Source organism: Mauremys mutica, chromosome 12, assembly GCF_020497125.1.
Source record: "Mauremys mutica isolate MM-2020 ecotype Southern chromosome 12, ASM2049712v1, whole genome shotgun sequence".
NCBI lineage: Eukaryota > Metazoa > Chordata > Testudines > Geoemydidae > Mauremys > Mauremys mutica.
Window position 1 is genome coordinate 4,778,751 of NC_059083.1, and position 20,461 is coordinate 4,799,211.

Sequence of the window (20,461 nt, forward strand, 5' to 3'; positions counted from 1 at the left end):
TGTGGTCCAGCAGCTCGGCATTGCTCCAAGCGGGGGATCGCCTGGTGCGTGGAGCAGGCATGGTGGCCAGTGTAGATGGGGTCTGGGGGTTAGGTCGGTATAGCTACATCTCTCAGGGATATGGATTTTTCACACCCTGGAGTGACAAGCTGTACAACAGTAAATTCTAGTGTAGACCAGGCCTAAGTAATTCCTAACTTGTTCTTTCCTTATTTTAGCTGCTAATCTCACTCCATTTACATGATCTTCACTATGTTAGTTGTTGGATTGTTAATTTAATTATTTAGATAACTCGAAGGAAATTTTTAAATGTTGCAACATACAGTAATAATCACATCTGTTATTATTTGTATTAGAAATGGATCTGATTAGACTGAGAACACCAGAACGTTGGCGAAGTTCCGGTCCCAATCTAACTAACATTGTGACTCTGATCTATTTCTAATTCCCATCAGATCCTGTTTTGAATTTATTAAAAATAATTTCTAACTGATGCCTGAAGGAAAGTACCGCATAATGGCAGAATTATGCCCAAACTATGTCAATACTGTTGGCCTCTACAAAGTTTTTGTGGGTGTGGAATGAGGGATTTTATATGATCGGCTCTTTTATTTAGAAAATGCTTGTATCTCTTCAGTGACTTGATTTACTTAATCCTGTTTATGACAGCAGGGGGAAATATTTGTTTAAAGTCCAAACTGTTCAAAGGTAGGAGTTCAATATAGTCATTATTTTATATGTCTATCTCTTTATATTTTCTCCTTTCCAGAACTGAAGGATCCCAGGCCCAGCGAACACATTCACATCAGGTCAGCAAGGAGGCAGCTGCTGCGGGAAGGGCGGAGACCAGCTTCAATCCGGGATAGACACATTGCTGAGCGAAGCGAAAGTGAAAGTGACTTTCCTCTTTCTTGTAAGTGCCATGGCAGCAAAAGGGGGGATACAGGAGCTGCAGGAGGCTGTGATCTGTTCCGTTTGCCTGGCTTATTTTAACGATCCGGTGATTCTCAAGTGCGGACACAACTTCTGCCGATCCTGCATCACTCAGTACTGCCAGGAGTCCGAAACCTCCCCCCCGTATCGCTGCCCTCAGTGCAGAGAACCCTTCCAGGAAGGGGAATTCCAGCCCAACCGGGTGCTGAGGAATGTCGTTGAAATAGCCAAAAAAATCCCAGCGCCAAGCGGGGAGAGAGCGTGTGAAAAACATAAGGCGCTTTTGCAGCTCTTCTGCGAAGTGGATCAAATCCCGATCTGCCTGGTGTGCAGAGAGTCCCGCAGCCACAGAGACCACCCCGTGCTTCCTGTCGAGGAGGCGGCCCAGGATTACCAGGTAATTTTTGCATCTCAGAAATAGAAACCCAGCAAGGTCCTAAAACTAGCTTCCTACAATCACAGGGGAGAGAAACAAGGGATTTCATACAGGAAGATGTTGAGGAGACACGTTTTTAAGGCCTGCTCTGCATATAGTTTTGGTACTGATCTGTGCTGGGGAGGGGGGGGGGGATTTATTTTTTTTAACGAGTTATGTCAGCAACCCCCGCCCCCGGTGCAGATACAAGTTGTGCTGGTATAAAGGTGTCTGATGCCAGGAAGGCCTGTTCCCCTTTCCATACAGGACTAGGCGACACACCGTTATACAGGTGTAACTACACCCACGCCAGCAGGGCTGTACGGCTGTAATAGCACCAGGATGTGTGAAGCAGGGTATGACTTGTGCGCCCTAGAGCGAGGGCGTCCCCTGTGCAGGGAAAAATCCATGCAGGGGGCAGGAAACCCCCCCCCCGTTCCAGCTCACACAGTTTCCTTTTACTCCTTGCAGGGTGGGGGGAGCAGGGTTTGCTTCTCATACAGGATGGACAACGGCTGGGGGCCTGGCCCATTCCAGCAGATGGCTTGAAATCTGCGGCGGCAGGGGCAGGGCGCCCATATTTTCAAAATGAAGATCCAGGGTCCTGTTATCCGGGGCGGGGGCAGGAGGGGGAGGATCAGGGAGAAGAACCCGCCGGCTTCGGGAACTGGGGAAGAATTATGTCCGTTCCTTGCCATCTTTTCCTCCTCAGCCAAGCAACACCCCCCTTGCTCCCTCTGGTCCCCCTCCATAGTAAAACCCGAGCCACATTAAAACACCTTTTCTAGCAGGGAGTCTTGAGAATCTCACTGATGTACCGTAATCACTGTGGCTGTAGGCCTCAAGCAGCTCGGCTGCACTTTTTGGGTAGGGGGTGGGGGGTAAAGAAGAATTAAAGCTGCCACATGCCCCCAGTGTCTGTGTGTCACTGGGTTAGATCTGTTTGGACGGTGTCCCAGTGACTCATCTCACTGACTCTCCCCGACATTCTCCTGCAATCCCAGCGCTTAGTGGGGGGGTCAGGAATTGGTTATGCGTAGGGGGAGGGGGGAAGATTATTTCTCAGGCCCACTTAGAAATGCCAAGGCCAGTGATATATAAAAATGTGCCCTGGCTGAGAATGTGGTTCTGAGACTGCTCAGAAAAGTCGCAGCGAGCATGAGCGGAGTGTGAACACCTGCACCCTGAGGAAGTGAAGCCTCAGTCAAGCTCGTCCTTAGCTCAGTTTCCCTGTCCGGGAGGCCTAGATTCACAGTATTTACTTAGGTGCCTAAACCCCAGTTGGAGCCTCCACTGCAATTCACAAAACTCCTGCTGAGCCCTGGAGGCTCCTGCTGAGCCTAAACTCCCTCGGTGTCTGTGTTTTCAGTAACTAGTTCCCTCAGCACCCGTGTTTCTGCTTCTGGCCCTGCTCACTGCATCTTGATGCCCGTCTCCCACCTGAGCCCCAGGGAAGATCAGTGTTAGGCCACCGAACTCCTGTGTGGGGCCTGGCCTGGTAGGTGGCCTGAGGCCCCTCAGGTGAGCTCACACACAGAGAGCTCTCCCTTTAGCCCAGTGTTTAGAGCACTCACCGGGGACATGGGAGGCCAGGGGTTCAAGTCCCTCTTCCACCTGGTGAGGAGATAGGACTTGAACAGGGACCTTCCACCTCTCTATGGGATATTCCTGTTGATGCTGTTCCACTGGGGATAAATACTGAGTCATTTGTGGGAGAGAGAGAGTGAGCGTGAGAAGGACTGTACAGTCATGTGGCTAGAGCACTCGCCCATTTTATTATGTATTTAATATTGTTGAAAATATAAATAAATGGGGTAAAAACCCTCCAAAGGCAACCAAAACTAAACCAGTTTTTCTTTTGTTAGGAACAAATTCAGAGACGTTTGGAGATTTTGAAAAAAGAGAGAGACGAGATTCTGTCGTATAAATCGAATGGGGAAAAAACAAGCCAGGAACTACTGGTAGGTGCCGTTCTTACTCAGAGGCAACCGTGCACTGGGACGTTATTGATACTCTGCTTAGTCTAACGGAAGAAGAACAGTGAGCAACATCTTCCCTTCCATGAAAGATTATTGCTTATTTATTCTCCTTGTAAAGAAAAACTGTTCTGCTTTAATTGAGTGTAAACAGGAAAATGGAGCATTAAGGAAAGAGGTTTAATAATCCAAATATTTCCATTGATAATGTGAATGTAATTTCTTTAGCTAACAGTAGTTTCTCCTTTAGTCTTTCAGCTAGAGCTGGTCGAAATTTTTCAGTCACAGAAATGTCCGGTAGCAAAATGGGATTTAGTAGAAAAAACTCCCCCCCCCTCCCCCCAAACTGTCTTTTGCAAATAAATAAATAAATACAAATCAGTTTTTTGTCAGGAAATTTCAGAATGAACAAAATGTTTATTTTCATTTCAAATTGAAGTTTTCATTTTGCTCGTAAAAAGCTGAAATTTTTTCAAAATTTTAAATGTTTTTTTATTCCTTTGTTTCCCCATTTACTCCTTTTTGCCACTGATACAATCACATGGATAATTTCCAGGTTTTTTCTCCTAGTTTTTCCTTTTTCTTTTTGACAATTTTTCTAAAATGGGGGAACTTTTGAAGAGTTCCAGACAGAATGGAATAAAAGGAACAAATGGGGTGGTGGTGGAAATGGACATTTATTTTATTACATTTTAGAAAAAAGGGGAAACAGAGATGTGAATTTTTTCAAGTTATATCTTATTTTTCAAACAAATTAAAAGTCCCATTTTGAACACTGAAAAATGGAAACAACTTTGACATTTCAAAAATTTTTGCAAATTCCTCCCCCGGTTTTTGGCTTTACTTTCAACAGACAGAACTGTTGGCATATAAGCCTGTTTGTGAACCTGAGATAGAGTTTTGGGTTTGACTTGTGATACTCTGACATCCTCACTAATGTGTGTGAAGGACAAAGGACAAAGACACGGTGTGTGGCTTCTGCCTGGCTGGCTGGGTTGGTTAGTATAATGGGAACGGATCTGAACAGATAAAGTGTTACAGGGTAGGTAGGAGCAGTGATGAGCTGCCAAAATCATAACAACCGGTTCCCTCCTCACCCCAGGAGGGATCATGCCCCCCCCGACTCCTGCCCCAACCAACCCCCCGCGTTCCTTGATGTCCCCCCCACCCCAGGGACCCCTGCCCCATCCACCCCCCTTCCCTGTACCCTGAGTACCCTCCACCGCCCATCCAACCCCTCCTCTCATTCCTGATGGCCCCCCAGGACCCCTGCCCCATCCAACCACCCCTTCTCTCTGTCCCGACTGTCCCTGGAACCCCTGCCCCTGACTGCCTCCCACCGCCCCATCCAACCCCTGATCCTTTCTGACTGCCCCACCAGGACCCTTGCCCCTATTCAATCCCTCTGTTCCCTGCCCTCTGACCCCCCACCCCCAAACTCTCCTACCCTCTCTCCAACACCCCCTCCCTGCCCCCTTACCGCGCTGCCTGGACGTGGCTGGCGGCGCTACAGTCCGGCCGCTGCTGGAGCCGGGAGCCCGGGGACGCGGGGCCGGGACAGGAGTCGCGTGGCCGGAGCCAGAGGATGTGGCGGGAGCCCGGCGGCCGGAGCCAGGCGGCTGGCCGGGTGGAGCCAGGGAGGGCCGCAGCCAGAGCTGGAGCCGGGCAGCCGGGGCCGCTGCCACGCCCAGACCCGCGCTGCCGGAGGCCGGCCCCGTGGCAAAACAGCAGTGGCGGCTGGAGCCATGGGGCCAGGCCGGGCCGGAGCTGGGGGGCCGTGTCCAGAGCCGGGCATCCTGGTAGGTGGGGGCACGGCGGGGCCGGGGGGGGATGCGGCCGGAGCCGGGGGGCCGGGCAGGGTCGGGGACCCGGGGACTGGGGTGGGGGCGGCGGGGCGGGGACGTGGGGCCGGGCAGGGTCACGGCCGGGAACGCGGGGCCGGGGGGGCGGGGGCGGGACCGGGGGGCCGGGGAGGGTCGGGGACACGGGGCCGGGCAGGGTCGCGGCCGGGAATGCAGGGCCAGGGGCGGGGAACGCGGGGCCGGGGGGGGGGGTGCCGCGGCTTGGACCGGGTGGCCAGGGGGGGTCAGGAACGCGGGGCCGGGGGGGGGCGTGGCCAGGGAGGGTCGGGGACGCAGGGCCGGGCAGGGTCGCGGCCGGGAACGCGGGGCCGGGGGGGGGGGGGGGGGAACGCAGGGCTGGGGGGAGGGTGCCGCGGCTGGGACCGGGTGGCCGGGGAGGGTCGGGGACACGGGGCCGTGCAGGGTCGCAGCCGGGAACGCGGGGGGGGGGGGGGGATGCCGGGACCGGGTGGCCGGGGAGGGTCGGGGACGCGGAGCTGGGGACGGTCGCGGCCGGGGAGGCGGGGACGGGCGGCCGGGGACAGGCCGCGGTGGAGACCGGCCGGGGCACACGGCTCCCCCCTAGTTTCCTACCTCAGCGTCCGTCTTCCTGGGCCGGGGAAGCCTGCTTGCTTCTCAACCCTCCCAGGCTTCCCGCGCAAACAGCTGATTCGCGGGAAGCAGGAGGAGAAGCAAGGAGGAGCATTCATGGCAGGAGGTGGAGGCAGAACTGAGGTGAGCTGGGGCCGGGCAGCAGGGAGCGCTTGTTAAATTTAAATGCCCTTTTAGAACCAGTTTGTCCTACTGGGAACAACCGGTTCTAAAATCGCTTCTAAATTTAACAACCGGTTCGCGCGATCCGGTGCGAACCGGCTGCAGCTCACCACTGGGTGGGAGTGTAACATATGAGGACACACACTGGACAGCTGCCCGGCTCCTCTCTCAAGCCAAGGTCAAGCACAACTTTACTCCTCACTCCTCCCATGGGGAATAGAAGTGGGGTGAAGACCCCAGACTCCCAACCCTCCAGAACGGAACAGGACCATAAGTTGTAAGGGGTGTGACTAGGGGCGCGCACTGCAGGTATATGTGGACCTGCTAAGAAGGAGGAATGGGGAACGAGGACACAGGCAAGGCTCTGCGGTGTCAGAGCCAGGAAGGGGGACGCAGGGTAAAGGCTCTGTGGCATCAGAGCTGGGAAGGGCGATACGGTGTGAAGGCTCTGCTGGCGTGTGGAGCTCTGGATATGCTTGATTGGAACTAACCCCAGTAAGCGTCACGTTTCCTGCACTTTGGACTTTTTGATCTCCTGCTTTCTGTCTGTGAGACAAGAACCAGGGGCGGGGCTAAGGGAAACCCTCTAACAATAACCACAGCAGAACAGTGCGGGCAGCCGCTATAGAAATCTGCTGCCCCAGAGAAGGCTGGTCACTTACAGGGCCGGCTCCAGACCCCAGCATCCCAAGCACGCGCTTGGGGCGGCATTTTGCCGGCAGGGCGGCAGGCGGGTCCAGCGGACCTTCTGCAGTCATGCCTGCGGGAGGTCTACCCGAGCCGTGGGACCAGCACCTCCCGCAGGCATGACTGCTTGGGGCGGCCAAATTCCTAGAGCCGCCCCTGGTCACTTAACACCTGACCAAACCCTGCTGAAGTCATTGGAAAGACTCCTGCTGATTGTGGTGAGCTTTGGAACAGGCCCTAGCGATATCGCTGCTGGACGTTGCCATGAAGAAGATCTGGGTTCTAAAGATGATGTAAGTTTCTTGCTCCTGGGGTACCAGGCGCTAGAGAGCTCCAGAAAGAGCATGAATTGTTGGGCTTCTGTCCAGTTCACAAGTGCACGCTTCTAAGTGCCCTGCAAACTCAGATCTGAACCTTGCCAGCCACCCAGTTTGTGCTCAGAATCCCTGTGTGGGTTAAAATTGGAGATTTATGATCTGACAAAATGTGCATTGAAAACTCGTCAGAGCAATTGTTGGTGCTCTAATTTTGAAGCCAGTTTTAGAAACACGGCCCTATTCATCTAGGTGTATTTTGTGGGGAGAATCTCTTCCCCAGTTCAAGTCTAGCACTTCCGAGTTTGGGTTCTACTGTTTGCTCCCCAGAAATAATCCTTGCCTACCCAGTTCTGGATCCCAAACCTGCTGTCCTTCCTGTTATTTGAAGGATCTGGTTTTCTAGACACCACTGATAACAGAATATCCTAATAATGCAAGATAGATTCATATTCAGTTAGGATTCTTCAGAATTCATTGGAAAATCATCTGTCTACTGAGCATCGAGTACGTTCTCCATAAAATATCAGGAGTTAAATTCTACAGGGTTGCAATGACATGCTCCCATGTGCATACATGAGGCTTTACAAAATGTCCCATAACTCACTCCATGGTCCTCTCCTTGACCCATGATTTCTCTGTTTCTATCTCTTCATTTCAGAAACAGCAAAAAACTGGGAGGCAAAAGATTGTGGCTGAATTTCAGCAACTGCGCCAGTTTCTGGAGGAACAAGAGCGACTCCTGCTGGCCCAGCTGGAAGAGCTGAATAAGGAAATTGAAAAAAGGAGGGATGAATATGTTGCCAAACTATCTGAGGAACTATCCTCTTTCAGTTCCCTGATCAGTGAGATGGAGCAGAAGTGCCAGCTGCCAGCAAGTGAATTCCTGCAGGTGAGATGGTGTTGGGTTCTGGGGTGTTTCTTTCTCAGGGCAAGAAAGTCTCCTAACCCTTCACTCTTGCAGTGTAGGAGTGTGTGACGTTCCCCTGGTGTTATCTGGACCAGTGATCTGCTAGGTCACTCCGGTCCTCGACTCTGGGATCCAGCCTTGCCCTGCTCCACTGTGAGAACCCCCACTCCGGGGCTGTTCACGCACAGCCGCCGGCATGTAAACTGCTCCCAGCTACGGGAGGGAGCACTTTTGGCCAGCCACTGCTTGGATTGTGCAACCAAATGACACTAGACCAGGGGTTGGCAACCTTTCAGAAGTGCTGTGCCAAGTCTTCATTTATTCACTCTGATTTAAGGTTCCGCGTGCCAGTCACACATTTTAATGTTTTTAGAAGGTCTCTTTCTATAAGTCTATAATATAGAACTAAACTATTGTTGTATGTAAAGTAAATAAGGTTTTTAAAATGTTTAAGAAACGTCATTTAAAATTAAATTAAAATGCAGAGGCCCCAGACCAGTGGCCAGGACCCAGGCAGTGTTAATGCCATTGAAAATCAGCTCACGGGCCGCCTTTGGCACCCGTGCAATAGGTTGCCTACCCCTGCACTAGCCAATCTCTCTGGTCCCAGACACAACCCTAGGAGCGTCCATCTTGCAGTGTCCAGTTATGCTCGCTGGTGGTGGTGTCTGTAGATGTAGGTGGAAGAGAGAGAGCCTGGCAAACATCTCTCCCTTTTATCATATTCTTTCTTTCCTCTTGGCTCCGCTCCCACCCCCCCGAGTCAGGTGAGCATCACCTCATCACAGTCCCAAACTGACCAAGGGAAGGGGGGGAGGTGACTCACTCGAGAGTCCAAAAGATCCTTTGTTGCTGCCTAGGCCAGTGTCCTTTGTTCCTGTGAGACTGGGTTGCGTTTGTCCCATCCATGCCCTGATGAGGTGTGAACTGCCCCTCTGCTCCTGGAGAGTTTTGCTTGGGCTTGTTTTAAGCCATGAGGACACATTCTCAGCCATATGACTATATACATGAACTTACAACCTATAACATCACTGTAACAACAATGCTCAGTGCATCACGAGCCTTCTGAAGACACCCGACATGACAAACTTTGCACTGGATACCCCACAATCATGTTATAAGGGTGAACATGGTCGTGCAGGGTGTTCCCCCGAGGTACAGAGCATCACAGAGTGAAAGGTCAGAACATACAGTATTGCTAAAACATACATTATTTTTCTTTAAGGCCTTGATAAAATGCCCATTAAAGTTAATTGGGTAAATTGGGCATAGGATGAAGTCCTAAATGAAAAAAATTCTTCATCTGAATTCTAGTTAGAGAAGGCTCCTCCAAAAATGGCAATCTCTGAATTCTGTTCTCTCTGTCTCATAATGCAAGAACAAAGGGACATTCAATAAAATTAGAAGGTGACAAATTAAAAAACAGATCAATGAACGCTTTTTCACACATCAAGTAATTATACTGTGGAACTCATTGCCACCGGATGTCATTGAGACCAAGCATTTAGCAAAACTCAAAAAGTGAGATAATATTACTGGATAACACATTATCCAGAGTGATATTAAACCTCATGCTTCATTGCTTCAGCCAGTTGCATAGAGAGAAGGATGAGAATGTGGGGGCAGATTCTTACACCTTCCTCTGAAGCATCTGGCACTGTCCACCTTTGGAGACAGAATAGTGAGTAGATGGACGTCCGGTCTGAGCCAGTCTGGCATTGCCTGTGTTCCGAACGCTAACACCAAAAGATTAAAGATGGAACCAGTCTTTAATTATGGAAATAGCTAAGACTGAGGCTAACATTCCATTTAAAGCCTGATTTTGCCACTTTTCCTACATATCAAAAAAAGGGAAAATATTGGCCGTCAAATTGATACATGGGGTCTGAGGCTGTGGTGATTTTCTCTGCCAGAACTGAAGTTAGACAGGGAAGCTGTTGGTTACTTATGGTAGCCTGGACATGTAAGTAGTTGTTACAATTCCAAAAGCCTTCTCATGATTTTATTTTTCAAAAAATGCCTCTTAACTAGCAAAAAAAAAAAGTGAGAAATAAATAAAAAGTAGCTTCATGGACATCTCTAGCTCATATCTAGGGTCAGATTCTCTGTTGCGACCAGTATCTGCTGTGGGCAGCATCTTCACTCCTCCACACCCATTGTTCTCACCCAGCCCCACCTTCCTGTGCATGTCAAGAGGCCCACAGGACAGGCCCTCAGAGTGTTTGTGGGCGAGTGGGGAGAGAGTTTACAGCAGGGGGGCAGCACAGCCTGGGGGCATCCCTCCCTCTGGCCCCACTGGAGTCTGCAGGAGGGGATCTTCCCCACACCTGTGAGCGTTAGGAGGATCCTTGTTCAGCACATCGCAAGAATGAGCCCTTAATTCCATGTGCCGGGTGATTATGCAAATGTCATTACACGAAGAGCCTGTGTGCCTCCCTATAGAAACTTCCTGGGCCCGGATCCTGCAGTCAGAGCATCTCTCTGAGAGAGCACATGGAATGTTTTTCTTTGCATTAATAAATAACAAATAATTTCTCTTTGAACGTCAAACTGTGAAGACCAAGTGAGTCCCCTCCAGAGCAGGAGGGATCCTTAGTGTGAGAGCTGGGACTGAATTTCCTTTTCTCTCTCCCCTCTAGGACATCAAAGGCACCTTGAGCAGGTAGGTGGCTCCTTCTCACTCTCCCTTTCACTTCCCAGGGCAGGGAAGGGATTTTGGACATGAGACCTGGCTCCCCACGGCCCAGCAGTGCAGAGTGTGGGGCTGGTTCCCAATCTCCCTCCGTTACATCTAATCTCGGGGCTGTTGTCATTGTGACCAGACTCCAGAATAGAGCAGCCTGAGAAAAGAGTGATTGACCTACAGACAGGGGTGTTATTTGTAGTGTGGCTGGTGGAACGGAGACCTCAGGAGATCGGGGATGGAGAATGGGTCTCTCATTTCTAGGTCATAGACTCCAAACTCCACCCAGGTCGGTAGGGATGGAAAGTCGGTGCCATCTGATGACTGTTCAATGAGCTGTTTATTAATTGTTTCTAATTATGCAGTGAGCTCTAGCCGTGTGCTGGGCGTGGCAGGAGATACGATGGAAGAGACGTTCCCTGCTCTCAGGAGTTTATAACGTGCTGTTATCAGTGGCGCTATGGCAGCGCCTGGAGGCTCAAGGCAAAACCAGGGCCCAACGTGCCGGGTGCTGCACAGACACAGACAGAGACAGTCCCTGCCCCAGGGAGGTTACAGTCTAAATAGACACAAGAGACACAGGGCGGAGGGAGGAAGGATTAAAATCAATTGAAGAGAACATTCAATGGAGACAAAGTGCTGCACGTTGGAAGGAAAAATCAAACCTACAACTAGGAAATGGGGAGTCACTGGGGCGGCAGCAGGACTGCGGGAAAAGCTCTGGGGGTGGCAGTGGGTCACACAGTGAAGGAGGCGGCAGGGTGACGCTCTTGTGAAAGGCAGATGTCACTGTGGGAGGCTGTCCCAGGTTGCTGTAGTCACCGCAGGTGCTGCCCCCTCCTGGCTGCTCTGGGGATTAGCTCTTCCAGGGCCAACCCCTCCCCTGGCGTCTCTCCCCCGTTGTCTCTCTCTCACTCTGCAGCCTCATCTCTCCCCCCAGGAGCTGCAGCTTCCTCTGCATGACTCAGCCCCCAGCCAGGTCACTGAATGGTTCCCCTGCTGGGGGGCAGAGTCTCGCTGGCCCCACTGCCCAGGCAATGCCGCTGCAGCCGGGGCTGGGTGGGGAGCTCGAGCCGCCCACTGCTCCAGGCTCCAGCCCAGGGACCCTGCCACATGCAGGCAACATCTGCTCCCTCCCTGGGCTGCTCCCCACTCCCTTCCCACAGGCCTTCGTCTCCCCCCTGCTCTCTGACGGGGGTTAGACCAGGTGACCCTAGCAGCCCCCTCTGGCCCTGTGAGTCTAACACTCCCTCCCCCAGGGCCCGGCTCCCAGCAGGCTGTTCTCTGCCTGGGTCCCTCCTGCCCTGTCGAGTGCACAGGGGGGCTGCAGACTCCTCACTGCAGCCATTTCTGCTGCCACCTGCCTGGCTTTGCACGAGCCCAGCCCCCACCTGCTCAGCTGAGCTTCATCGTCCAGCCAGGGGTCACTGCTCTGGCCTGAGCCCCCCGTGTGTGGCCTGTCTCCCCAATCTCCTCGTTCTCTGCTTCCTTCACCCTTTCCGGGGGCTGATGTGGGGTGAGCACCCAGCACAGGTGTGTTAACAGGAGTGTCAGTGTAAGACACAGGAGGACGTTGTTCCCCCCTTCTTGCCACGGGGAGGCCTCAGCTGGAATCCTGTGTCCAGTTCTGGGCACCGCACTGTGAGAAGGATATGGAGAAATTGGAGAGAGTTCAGAGCAGAGCAACAGAAGTGACCCGAGGTTTAGACTGGACGAGCTGTGAGGAAGGTTGCAATAAATGGGTGTGTTCAGTCTAGAGAAGAGAAGACTGAGGCAGGGCCTGATAACAGTCTCCAGATCTGCCTGAGGCTGTTCTGCAGAGAGCGGTGACCAGTTGTTCTTCACGTCCCCTGAGGGCAGAACAAGGAGGAATCGGTTTAATTGGCCACAAGGGAGATTTACATCAGTGCGACGGGGTCCCGGGGTGCAGCCTGGCCTGTGGCACTGCTGAGCCCTTCAGATCCCCAGCCTGGGCTGCCTCTCGCCCCGTGATGCTGATGTCGAGCTACAAGCCTGACAGGCCCTGCGCTGACACAGACACCTGCGGGCAGGGACCCGCCCGGCCGTGTTACATGGCTCATCCCCCAGCCATTGACGAACCAGCAATAGAAGGCGCCAGCCAGTTCCCCCCAGCTCCAGCCCTGCCCTCCAGAACTGCACCGACTCCCACTGCTCCCGGCTCCCTGGGCAGTGCCGGTTCATTCAGTCGTTTGCCGTCCCCCAGTGCGGGGTGGACACACACTGGCCTTTGTAAGCTGAGAACCCCGGAGCTAGTGGACTGACCATCGTATGTATCCAAAGAGCTAAATAAGAACATAAATTATCTTTGAAATGGGATAGTGGGTCTCACTGCAGGTCCTGGTACGATGGGCATCTACATCACCACAAGGATTGTCGCTAATTATCTCCCTTCAGTGGGGTACGGGATACGTCAGGGGATCCTGCTTCCCACACTCACAGTACAAGACCGAGGGGACGTTCAGTGCAACTGAAAGGCAACTAGTGTAAAGCTGAGAAAAGGAAACGCCTTTTTTTTTAAAACACAATTATTAACCCGTGGAACTCACTGCCACAAGGTGTTACTGAGTTTCATAAATGCATAAAGTTGAAGGCCAGAAAGGACCGTGAGATCATCACATTTGACCTCCTGTCTATCACCGCACAGGCACTGACCTTCTCATTGCCACGGGGGTGTTCGACCCCCACTCCGCCCCGGGCCCTGCCCCCACTCTGCCCCGGGCCCTGCCCCCACTCCACTCCTTCCCCCAAGACCCTACCCCACCTCATCCTGGCCTGCCAAGCCTCTTGCCACGCCTCTTGCCACCCTTACTTCACCCTCCCCCCCCCCCAGCACCTCCTGCCCGTTGCTGACCAGCTGATCCCCGGTGGGCGGGAGGCACTGGGGGGTGGGGGAAGAGCTGATCTGTGGGGCTGCTGGTGGGTGCTGAGCACCCACTTTTTTTTTCTGGAGTCGGTGCCTCTGTATCACAGGTCCTTAAATTTCACCCAGTTATTTCTGTGTGAATTTGACTAAATCCTAATGTGCGACTAAAGCACCTTCCAGAAAGCCGGTCAGTCTAGATCTACCGACATCAACAGACAGTAACACCTGAAGCTCCCTTGAAGTGTGGGGGCCAGCGGTGCCCGAACCATGGCTCCACCCCTGCTCTGCCCCTTCCCTGAGACCCCACCCCCTCCTCACTCCTCTCCACCCCCTCCCCCATCACTCACCTTTCAGGCAGGTACCAAGGCAGAGAGCAGAGCTCTCCCACCTTTAAAAGTGATGGGGCCATGGCCCCCCTGTTCTGGTGCCCTGTCAAGAGATGGAGAATCCACCACTTCCTGGGCAGTTTCTGCCAATGGTTAATGCACCCGCACTGCTAACAATGTCTGTCTGATTCCCATGGGCATTTCTCTGCCTTCAGCTTCCAGCCATTGGTCCTTGTGCTGCCTTTGTTTGCTAAACTGAGGAGCCCTTTAGTGCCAAGTCTGTTCTCCCCAGGACGGTGTTTGTACCCCACACTCAAGCGCCAGGGAGCTCTCAGTGCGAGGCATTTTCACCAGCCCTCAAATCAGATTTGTGGGTCTTCTCTGCACCAGCTCCACTTTTTCAACATCCATTTTAAAATTTCCTCTCCTGGAATTGACACCTCCGCATCTGTGATTGAGAGTGGAGCACATCCCCCCTGATCGAATTGGCCCTGTCAACACTGGTTCTCCACTTGCGAGGTAACTCCCTTCTCTTCATGTGCATGTATATTTATGCCCACAGCAGCTGTAACTTTCACTCCATGCATCTGAAGAAGTGGGGTTTTTATCCACAAAAGCTTATGCTCAAATAAATCTGTTAGTCTTTAAGGTGCCACCGGACTCCTTGTCATTTTAAAATGGAGACACCAGAACTGGATGCAGTTTTCCCCTATCGGTCTCACCAGAATGAAGGGGAAGCTTGTAGTGTTCAAGCTGGGATTGGACCTGTTCCTGGGGCAACAGAGAATTTAACCTCCAGGGTCTGCTGAGCTACAGCCATTCACTAGAGTAAAATACATGTTAGTAAAACACAAACATGACCGAACTCCACACCGAGTAACACTGGGTTGTTCTTCAGATGCGAGAGGGAGAAGTTTCAGAACCCAGGGGCCTTTTCTTCCGAACTGAAATGGAGAATCTGGAAATCTTCTCAAGGAAATGCATCTCTGGAGACCAGAATGAAGGAATTCACAGGTAATAACCAGTCACCTGGGGGATTTTCTCACCTATGTTACACTGATAACTGACAGAGCTGGGGAAATCTCTTCGGGACATTGATTGTGGATGGAGATTGTCAGCTAATCATTTGGAAGCTATGAATTCCCTACCCAGCTCTCAGTACGGCCCACACACACTGGGTTAGGGGGCTGCATTCAGACTCCCTGGGGGTTTCCTTTCCTAGCAGCTGTGAACATTAACCTGAGCGTGAGCTTCCTGCTGAATTCACTGTTTCTGGAGTATGTTTGTTTGGATTGTTTGTCTGCAAGGCCTCCGGTGTCACCACAGTCCCCCTCTTGCTTCAGAGCAGGCCTGGGGAACCTATTTTCTATCATGGGCCATTGACCCACAGAAAAAAAATCAATCACAGGCCACTCACCCACGGGGAGGCACGGGGCGTGGAGGCTCTGGGCTTCCCCCCGCAGCAGGCCGAGCCGGCACTCATGGCTCCAGCCCCGCAGGTTGTGGTGCTGGAACAATGTTGACAGTAGAGGCACTGAAAGCCAGTGGGCCCCAAACTTTTTACTGACACCCCCCATACCCCTGTCTGTGCCCCCTCTCCCCGGAGCCTGGGCCAAGACTGGGCCGTGGCTCTGCGGAGAGGGTTGGGGGAGAGATGTTGACAGGGGTAAGGGGGCTGAGGCTGGGACCACAGCTGGGGGCGGGAGCAGAGTCCCTGGTGCAGGGCCAGCTGATGGGACCCCACGTGCGGTGCCAGGGGCAGAGCCCTGGGCGGGGGTCCAGCAGCCAGCTGGGACCCTCGGCGTGGGGCCACGGCTGGGACCCCGCACAAAACCTGGGGGGTGCTGCAGAACCCGCCGCACTCCTAGTTCCCACGGCTCTGTGCAGAGGCTCGGGGCTTCAGTACTCAGGGCTCCAAGTCTGCGGGGGGGAGGCTGCAGGCCGGATGAAATTTAGCAACAGGCTGGATCTGGCCCACGAGCCGTAGGTTCCCCACCCCTGCTTTAGAGATTCTCCACCTTTTATCCTCCTGAGCTGGAGAGAATGAGACCCCCAGTTTTACTAAGTACTAATGGTTCAGGGGCAGATTTAAAGTTGATTGAATGCTAATCAGTGACAAAGTTTCTGTGAATGATGTGTTGGTTTCAGAGGGTTTCTCTACACAGCAATTAAACACCTGTGACTGGCCCGTGTCCGCTGACTCTGGCTCAGGAGATTCGGGCTCGGGCTGGAGCCTGGCTCTGCGACCCTCTCCCGTCACAGGGTCCCAGAGCCCAGGCCTCTGCCCAAGCCCCAGCATCTACACCGCAACTAAACAGCCCCATTGCCCGAGCCCTGCGAGCCCAAGTCAGCTGTCATGGGCCAGCCACAGGTGTGTAACTGCTGGTAAAACATCTCTGGGTCTGTCATGTAACCTGAGGTCGTGTCCTTAGTTTTTAATGTTTGGGGTTATTTTTAGTGAGGTGTGGAATAGTTTGTACTGGTCTGAATTGAACTTAACCTCCTTCACTAGAACTTCATAAAGTTTGTTTTCTTTTCATTTTGCTTTTGTGTTAGAACATTAACAATATGAATATATCCCTAAACACGACCACCTGACATTTCATCTTTCACCCATTTCTTCCTCTAGACTCACTCTCGTCTAGCCAGCAGTTGGATAAAGGTACATTTCTTGGATCAAAGGGGGGAGTGAAAACTTTCCTATGAATTATGGAGGCTCATTGGCAGCACCATAGTTCAGGTTTTATTTCAATTTTGCATTTGACAGGAGCTGAACAACATATTACTGGTGGCTGCCCAGATCTCTCCTAAAAACAGAAAAGTCGATTCTTTTCTCTATTCGAATTTAGATCTCGCGATAGAACTCTCAGCTGTAGCTCATAAAAAATCCCGACATTTGAGAGTTCTAAAAATGAGGCTGAATTTTACTTAGAAATCCTGACAGCTGCCCTGGGGGCGGCCGGGACTCCCGCTGTCACCACCCCAGTGCGGCTGCTCCCCTGCCAGCCTGGGAAGTGGGAGGGGGGCTCCCACTGTAGCCCCCAGGCCTAGGCAGGGTGAAGAGCCCCAGGAGGAGCAGAGGTGGGGCCATGAGGCTTTATTATGGCCTGGGGGCTGCAGGGGGGCTGAAGTGATTGGGGGGCTGATGGGCTGAGAGGGGGGGGGTGTATTGCTGGTGGGTTCTGAGCAGAGGGTGAGTGCTGGGAGGGTGAACTGAGGGCAGTGGGGTCGGGGTGCTGAACTGATGGGGGGTGATGGTGGCGCTGAGGGACTGAATTGAGGGGGTAGGATGGGGACAGAGCTGATGGGGGCTGGGAAACAGGATTAATTGCTGGGCAGGAGATGGGCAGATGTGGGGTGAGAGCTCCTGCAGCAGGAGCCAGAATCCCCTTCTCCAGGACATGTGGGAGAATGGGCAGCACTGACTGTCACATGCGCAGCCCTGGGGAGGGGCCAGGGGGGTTCAAACATCAGGAGACTGAGCTAAAACCCACAACAGAATCCTTTAAAATGTCCTGATTGTTGGGCCAGTCTGGTGAGATTTGATCCCTTGACGTCGGCAATACTGTACTAGCCATTGCGTAGCCGTGGGGCCAGCAGTGTGCGGTTTGGAAAGTCCCCGATAGAGCAGCACAAGCCGAGCAGCCATTCAGTGAGTGTGCGGTGTCCTCACCCACCCGCAGCTACACACAGTCATGGGGGGCCGGTGGGGTTACTATGAAAGCAGGTTTCTAGTGCTCAGCTGGCTGATCGCTAGGCGGGAGGGGGCTCTGCAAGGAGACGGGATGTGACGAGCTGCATCATTGGACGGGGGACGCTGGATTCCCTGTGATCTGCTGGGAGCCTCCTGTGCTGCCAGGGTCTCTGATCACGTCTGTGGGGAGAGGTGGGGGCAGGTGGGGAAAGGTTCCAGGGCCTGACTGTCAGGCCCGTTCGTGCTGCTCTGTCAGAGCAAAGGGGCCTTGATGTGCCTGGAAACAGACCCCAGAAAAAAGCCCCGGTGCCAGGGAGCCCCCCCACCCCGTGTGAAGTTGGCACAGGGGCTCCACAGCAACTCTGCCCCCCAGCCGTTATTGTAGCCGTGGGCTGGGGCCAGGCTGGGGGCCAGGGCCGGCTCTGGGGGGTGCGGGGTCCGGGGCGGAAGTGATGGATTCGTCTCTTCTGGGACCAACCGCACCAGCCAATCGCACCAGCCCGCGGGGCCCCCCAAAGCGCAGGGCCCGGCGCGGTCGCCCCAATTCGCCCGGCCCAGGGCTGAGATCTCAGCGCTGCTCCCCGTGCAGAGCTGGGTAAATCCGGGAGGGGGGAGGTTGCCTGGTTCACTCCCCAGCTGGGGCAGGTTCTGTCACCGACACGATCAGACCCTGCCCCAGGGCTGAGCTCTGCCCCTCACGCTCTGATTCTCTCTCTGCAGCGAACGTGACTCTGGATCCAGACACGGCCCATCCCCGACTCATCCTGTCTGCGGATCGGAGAAGTGTGAGATGGGGAGTCACACGGCAGGACGTGCCCGACAACCCTGAGAGATTTGACACTGTGCCCTGTGTGCTGGGCTGTGAGGGATTCACCTCAGGCCGACACTACTGGGAGGTGGAGGTGGAGGTGGAGGTGGGGAGGGGACATTGTGATGTGGGGGTGGCCAGAGAGTCTGTGAGCAGGAAGGAATGGATCAGCTTTACCCCTGAGCAGGGGATCTGGGCTGTGGAGAGCAGGGAGGATCAGTGCTGGGTTCACATGTCCCCTGCACAGAGCATCCCCTTCCCCCCGAGCCGGGGGCCCCGCAGGATCCGGGTGTATCTGGACTATGAACGGGGGCTGGTGGCGTTTTTCGATGCTGGTACCGGGGACCCGATGGTCACTTTCCCGCCGGCCTCTTTCGCCGGGGAGAGAATCTGCCCGTTCTTCCGGGTTAGCGCTGGTGTGCGGCTCACGCTGTGTCCCTGAGGTGCCCTGTCTGTGCCCATGAAACAGGCTCCTCTAGCCCCCACCCCCCTGATCTCTATGGCCTGGAGGACTGGGCTGAAGGGGGGTGACGCTCTACCCGCAGCTCTATGGCTGTGGAGGTCTGTGTGTGGCGCTCTAGGATCGGACTCTATGCTCCTGGGAGGCCAACTCTGTGTGCAGTGGGGGGGGGGTCCCACCAAGGAAGGAGGGAGCCCCCTGTGGGAAGGACCCTGCCAAGGGCCAGAAGAGACCCCTGAACTGGGGGAGGGGCTGGCTGAAGGGGCTGGGGGGAGAAGGGGAGAGCAGGGGGATCCTGGCTGAAGAAGCTGTGGGGCTGGGGGAGGGGAGAGCGGGGGGGGGGGGAGGCCTGGCTGAAGGGGCTGGGGGAGGGGGGAGCAGGGGGGGACCCTGGCGGGAGAGGGGGCTGGAGGGAGGGGACAGACCAGAGGGCAAACCAGGCGCCAGGCGGGGAGAGGTTCCCAGGAGACCAGGGGCAGGTGTCGCAGGGGAAGCAGAGCTGGGCAGGGAGGACCCAGCTGCACAGACAACATCCTGCCCCTTGGCTTGGGGCGCACAGAGGCTGGGGACCTGTCGGGCCCCCCAGGGTTCCCCCAATCAGAGCCCAGGACTGGAGTCCTCTGCTCCCCTTCAGCGGCTCTTCCAGCTGCGTTAGCAGGACACTGGGTGGCGGGTTCGGACTGACGAGCTCCTAAGCGCCCGGGGGGCAGCGTTTGAGTCTCGTGGACTGTTGAGAATAGGCCACTTCCACCTTAATTGAATTGGCTCGTTAGCACTGAGCCCCCACTCTGTTCACGTGTTGTGCGTTTATACCTCCCCGCTGTATGTTCCACTCCCTGCAGCCGATGAAGGGGGTTTAGCCCACGAAAGCTTCTGCCCAATAAACGTGTTGGTCTCTAAGGTGCCACAAGGACTCCGCGCTGTTTTTGCTGACACAGACTAACACGGCAACCGCTCTGAAACCCTCTGAGAGCTGTGGTTCCTGACACAGACACAAGGGAGGATCAGACACGGGGGGTGGGGGTGCAGGCTCTGGGAGGGAATTTGGGGGCAGGAGGGGTTGGGAGTTCAGGCTCTGGGAGGGGGTTGGGGAGTGGGAGTGCAAGCTATAGGAGGGGGGTTGGGGGCGGGAGGGGGTGTGAGTGCAGGCTCTGGGAGGGGGCCGGGGGGTGCGGCGCTTACCTGGCGCTCCAAGGCAGAGCGGGTCCGGGGGCTTCCGCGCGCTGCTGCCCCCAGGCACAGCCCTGCAGCTTCCCATTGGCCGCAGGGTCGCTCGGGGTGGGGGCAGCACACGGAGGCCCAGCCCCGCCCCGGAGCCGGCAGACCCTGTGCGGGGCAGCGCCAGGGGGAAGCAGGTGGGGCCAGGCGAGAGACCCGGCCCCAAAACTGCTGGCGCCCCACGGGCCACATTGGGGAGGCTCGCAGGCCGGGAACTTGAGACCCCTGCAGTAGAACATGATACTGGGGGGAGATGGGGGGGGAACAAATAGGGAATGCAGGGCCTCACACCTAATTAGTGAAGCCCTGCAGGCTGTATCCCAGTTCGGGGTGTCCCAGCCCCAGGCTAGGCTGGATGAGCGCAGGCTGTGGGGAGTGGTGGGGAGCAGGCTTTGCAGGGGATGCCAAGACTTCTGGCGAGTTGCTGGCGTTTTGGGGCATGGGGGGGATGTGGCTACGTGGTAGTGATCTGATGGATAAAGCTCAGCAAGCCACGGTTAACAGAAATCTGTGATCGTATTTTGCTTGGTGTCACTTT

At 54.5% G+C, this 20,461-nt stretch overlaps 1 protein-coding gene across 1 annotated transcript; it reads left to right on the forward strand.

The window, feature by feature from the left end:
- Positions 1-759: 759 nt before the first annotated feature.
- Positions 760-18,935, forward strand: LOC123345577 (tripartite motif-containing protein 10-like). Its single transcript, XM_044982557.1, has 7 exons — positions 760-1,330; positions 3,214-3,309; positions 7,602-7,832; positions 10,490-10,512; positions 14,642-14,757; positions 16,373-16,405; positions 18,158-18,935. The coding sequence occupies exons 1-7, from the start codon at positions 923-925 to the stop codon at positions 18,685-18,687; spliced, it is 1,437 nt and encodes a 478-aa protein (XP_044838492.1). The 5' UTR covers positions 760-922; the 3' UTR covers positions 18,688-18,935.
- Positions 18,936-20,461: the final 1,526 nt, after the last annotated feature.

What these genes read in the sequence shown, in the direction of transcription:
- LOC123345577 (XM_044982557.1), top strand. Translation starts at nt 923, where the DNA reads ATGGCAGCAAAAGGGGGGATACAGGAGCTGCAGGAGGCTGTGATCTGT. An exon ending in AGGCGGCCCAGGATTACCAG is followed by an intron (nt 1,331 to 3,213) that starts GTAATTTTTGCA and finishes TTCTTTTGTTAG; the next exon opens with GAACAAATTCAGAGACGTTT. An exon ending in AAACAAGCCAGGAACTACTG is followed by an intron (nt 3,310 to 7,601) that starts GTAGGTGCCGTT and finishes TCTTCATTTCAG; the next exon opens with AAACAGCAAAAAACTGGGAG.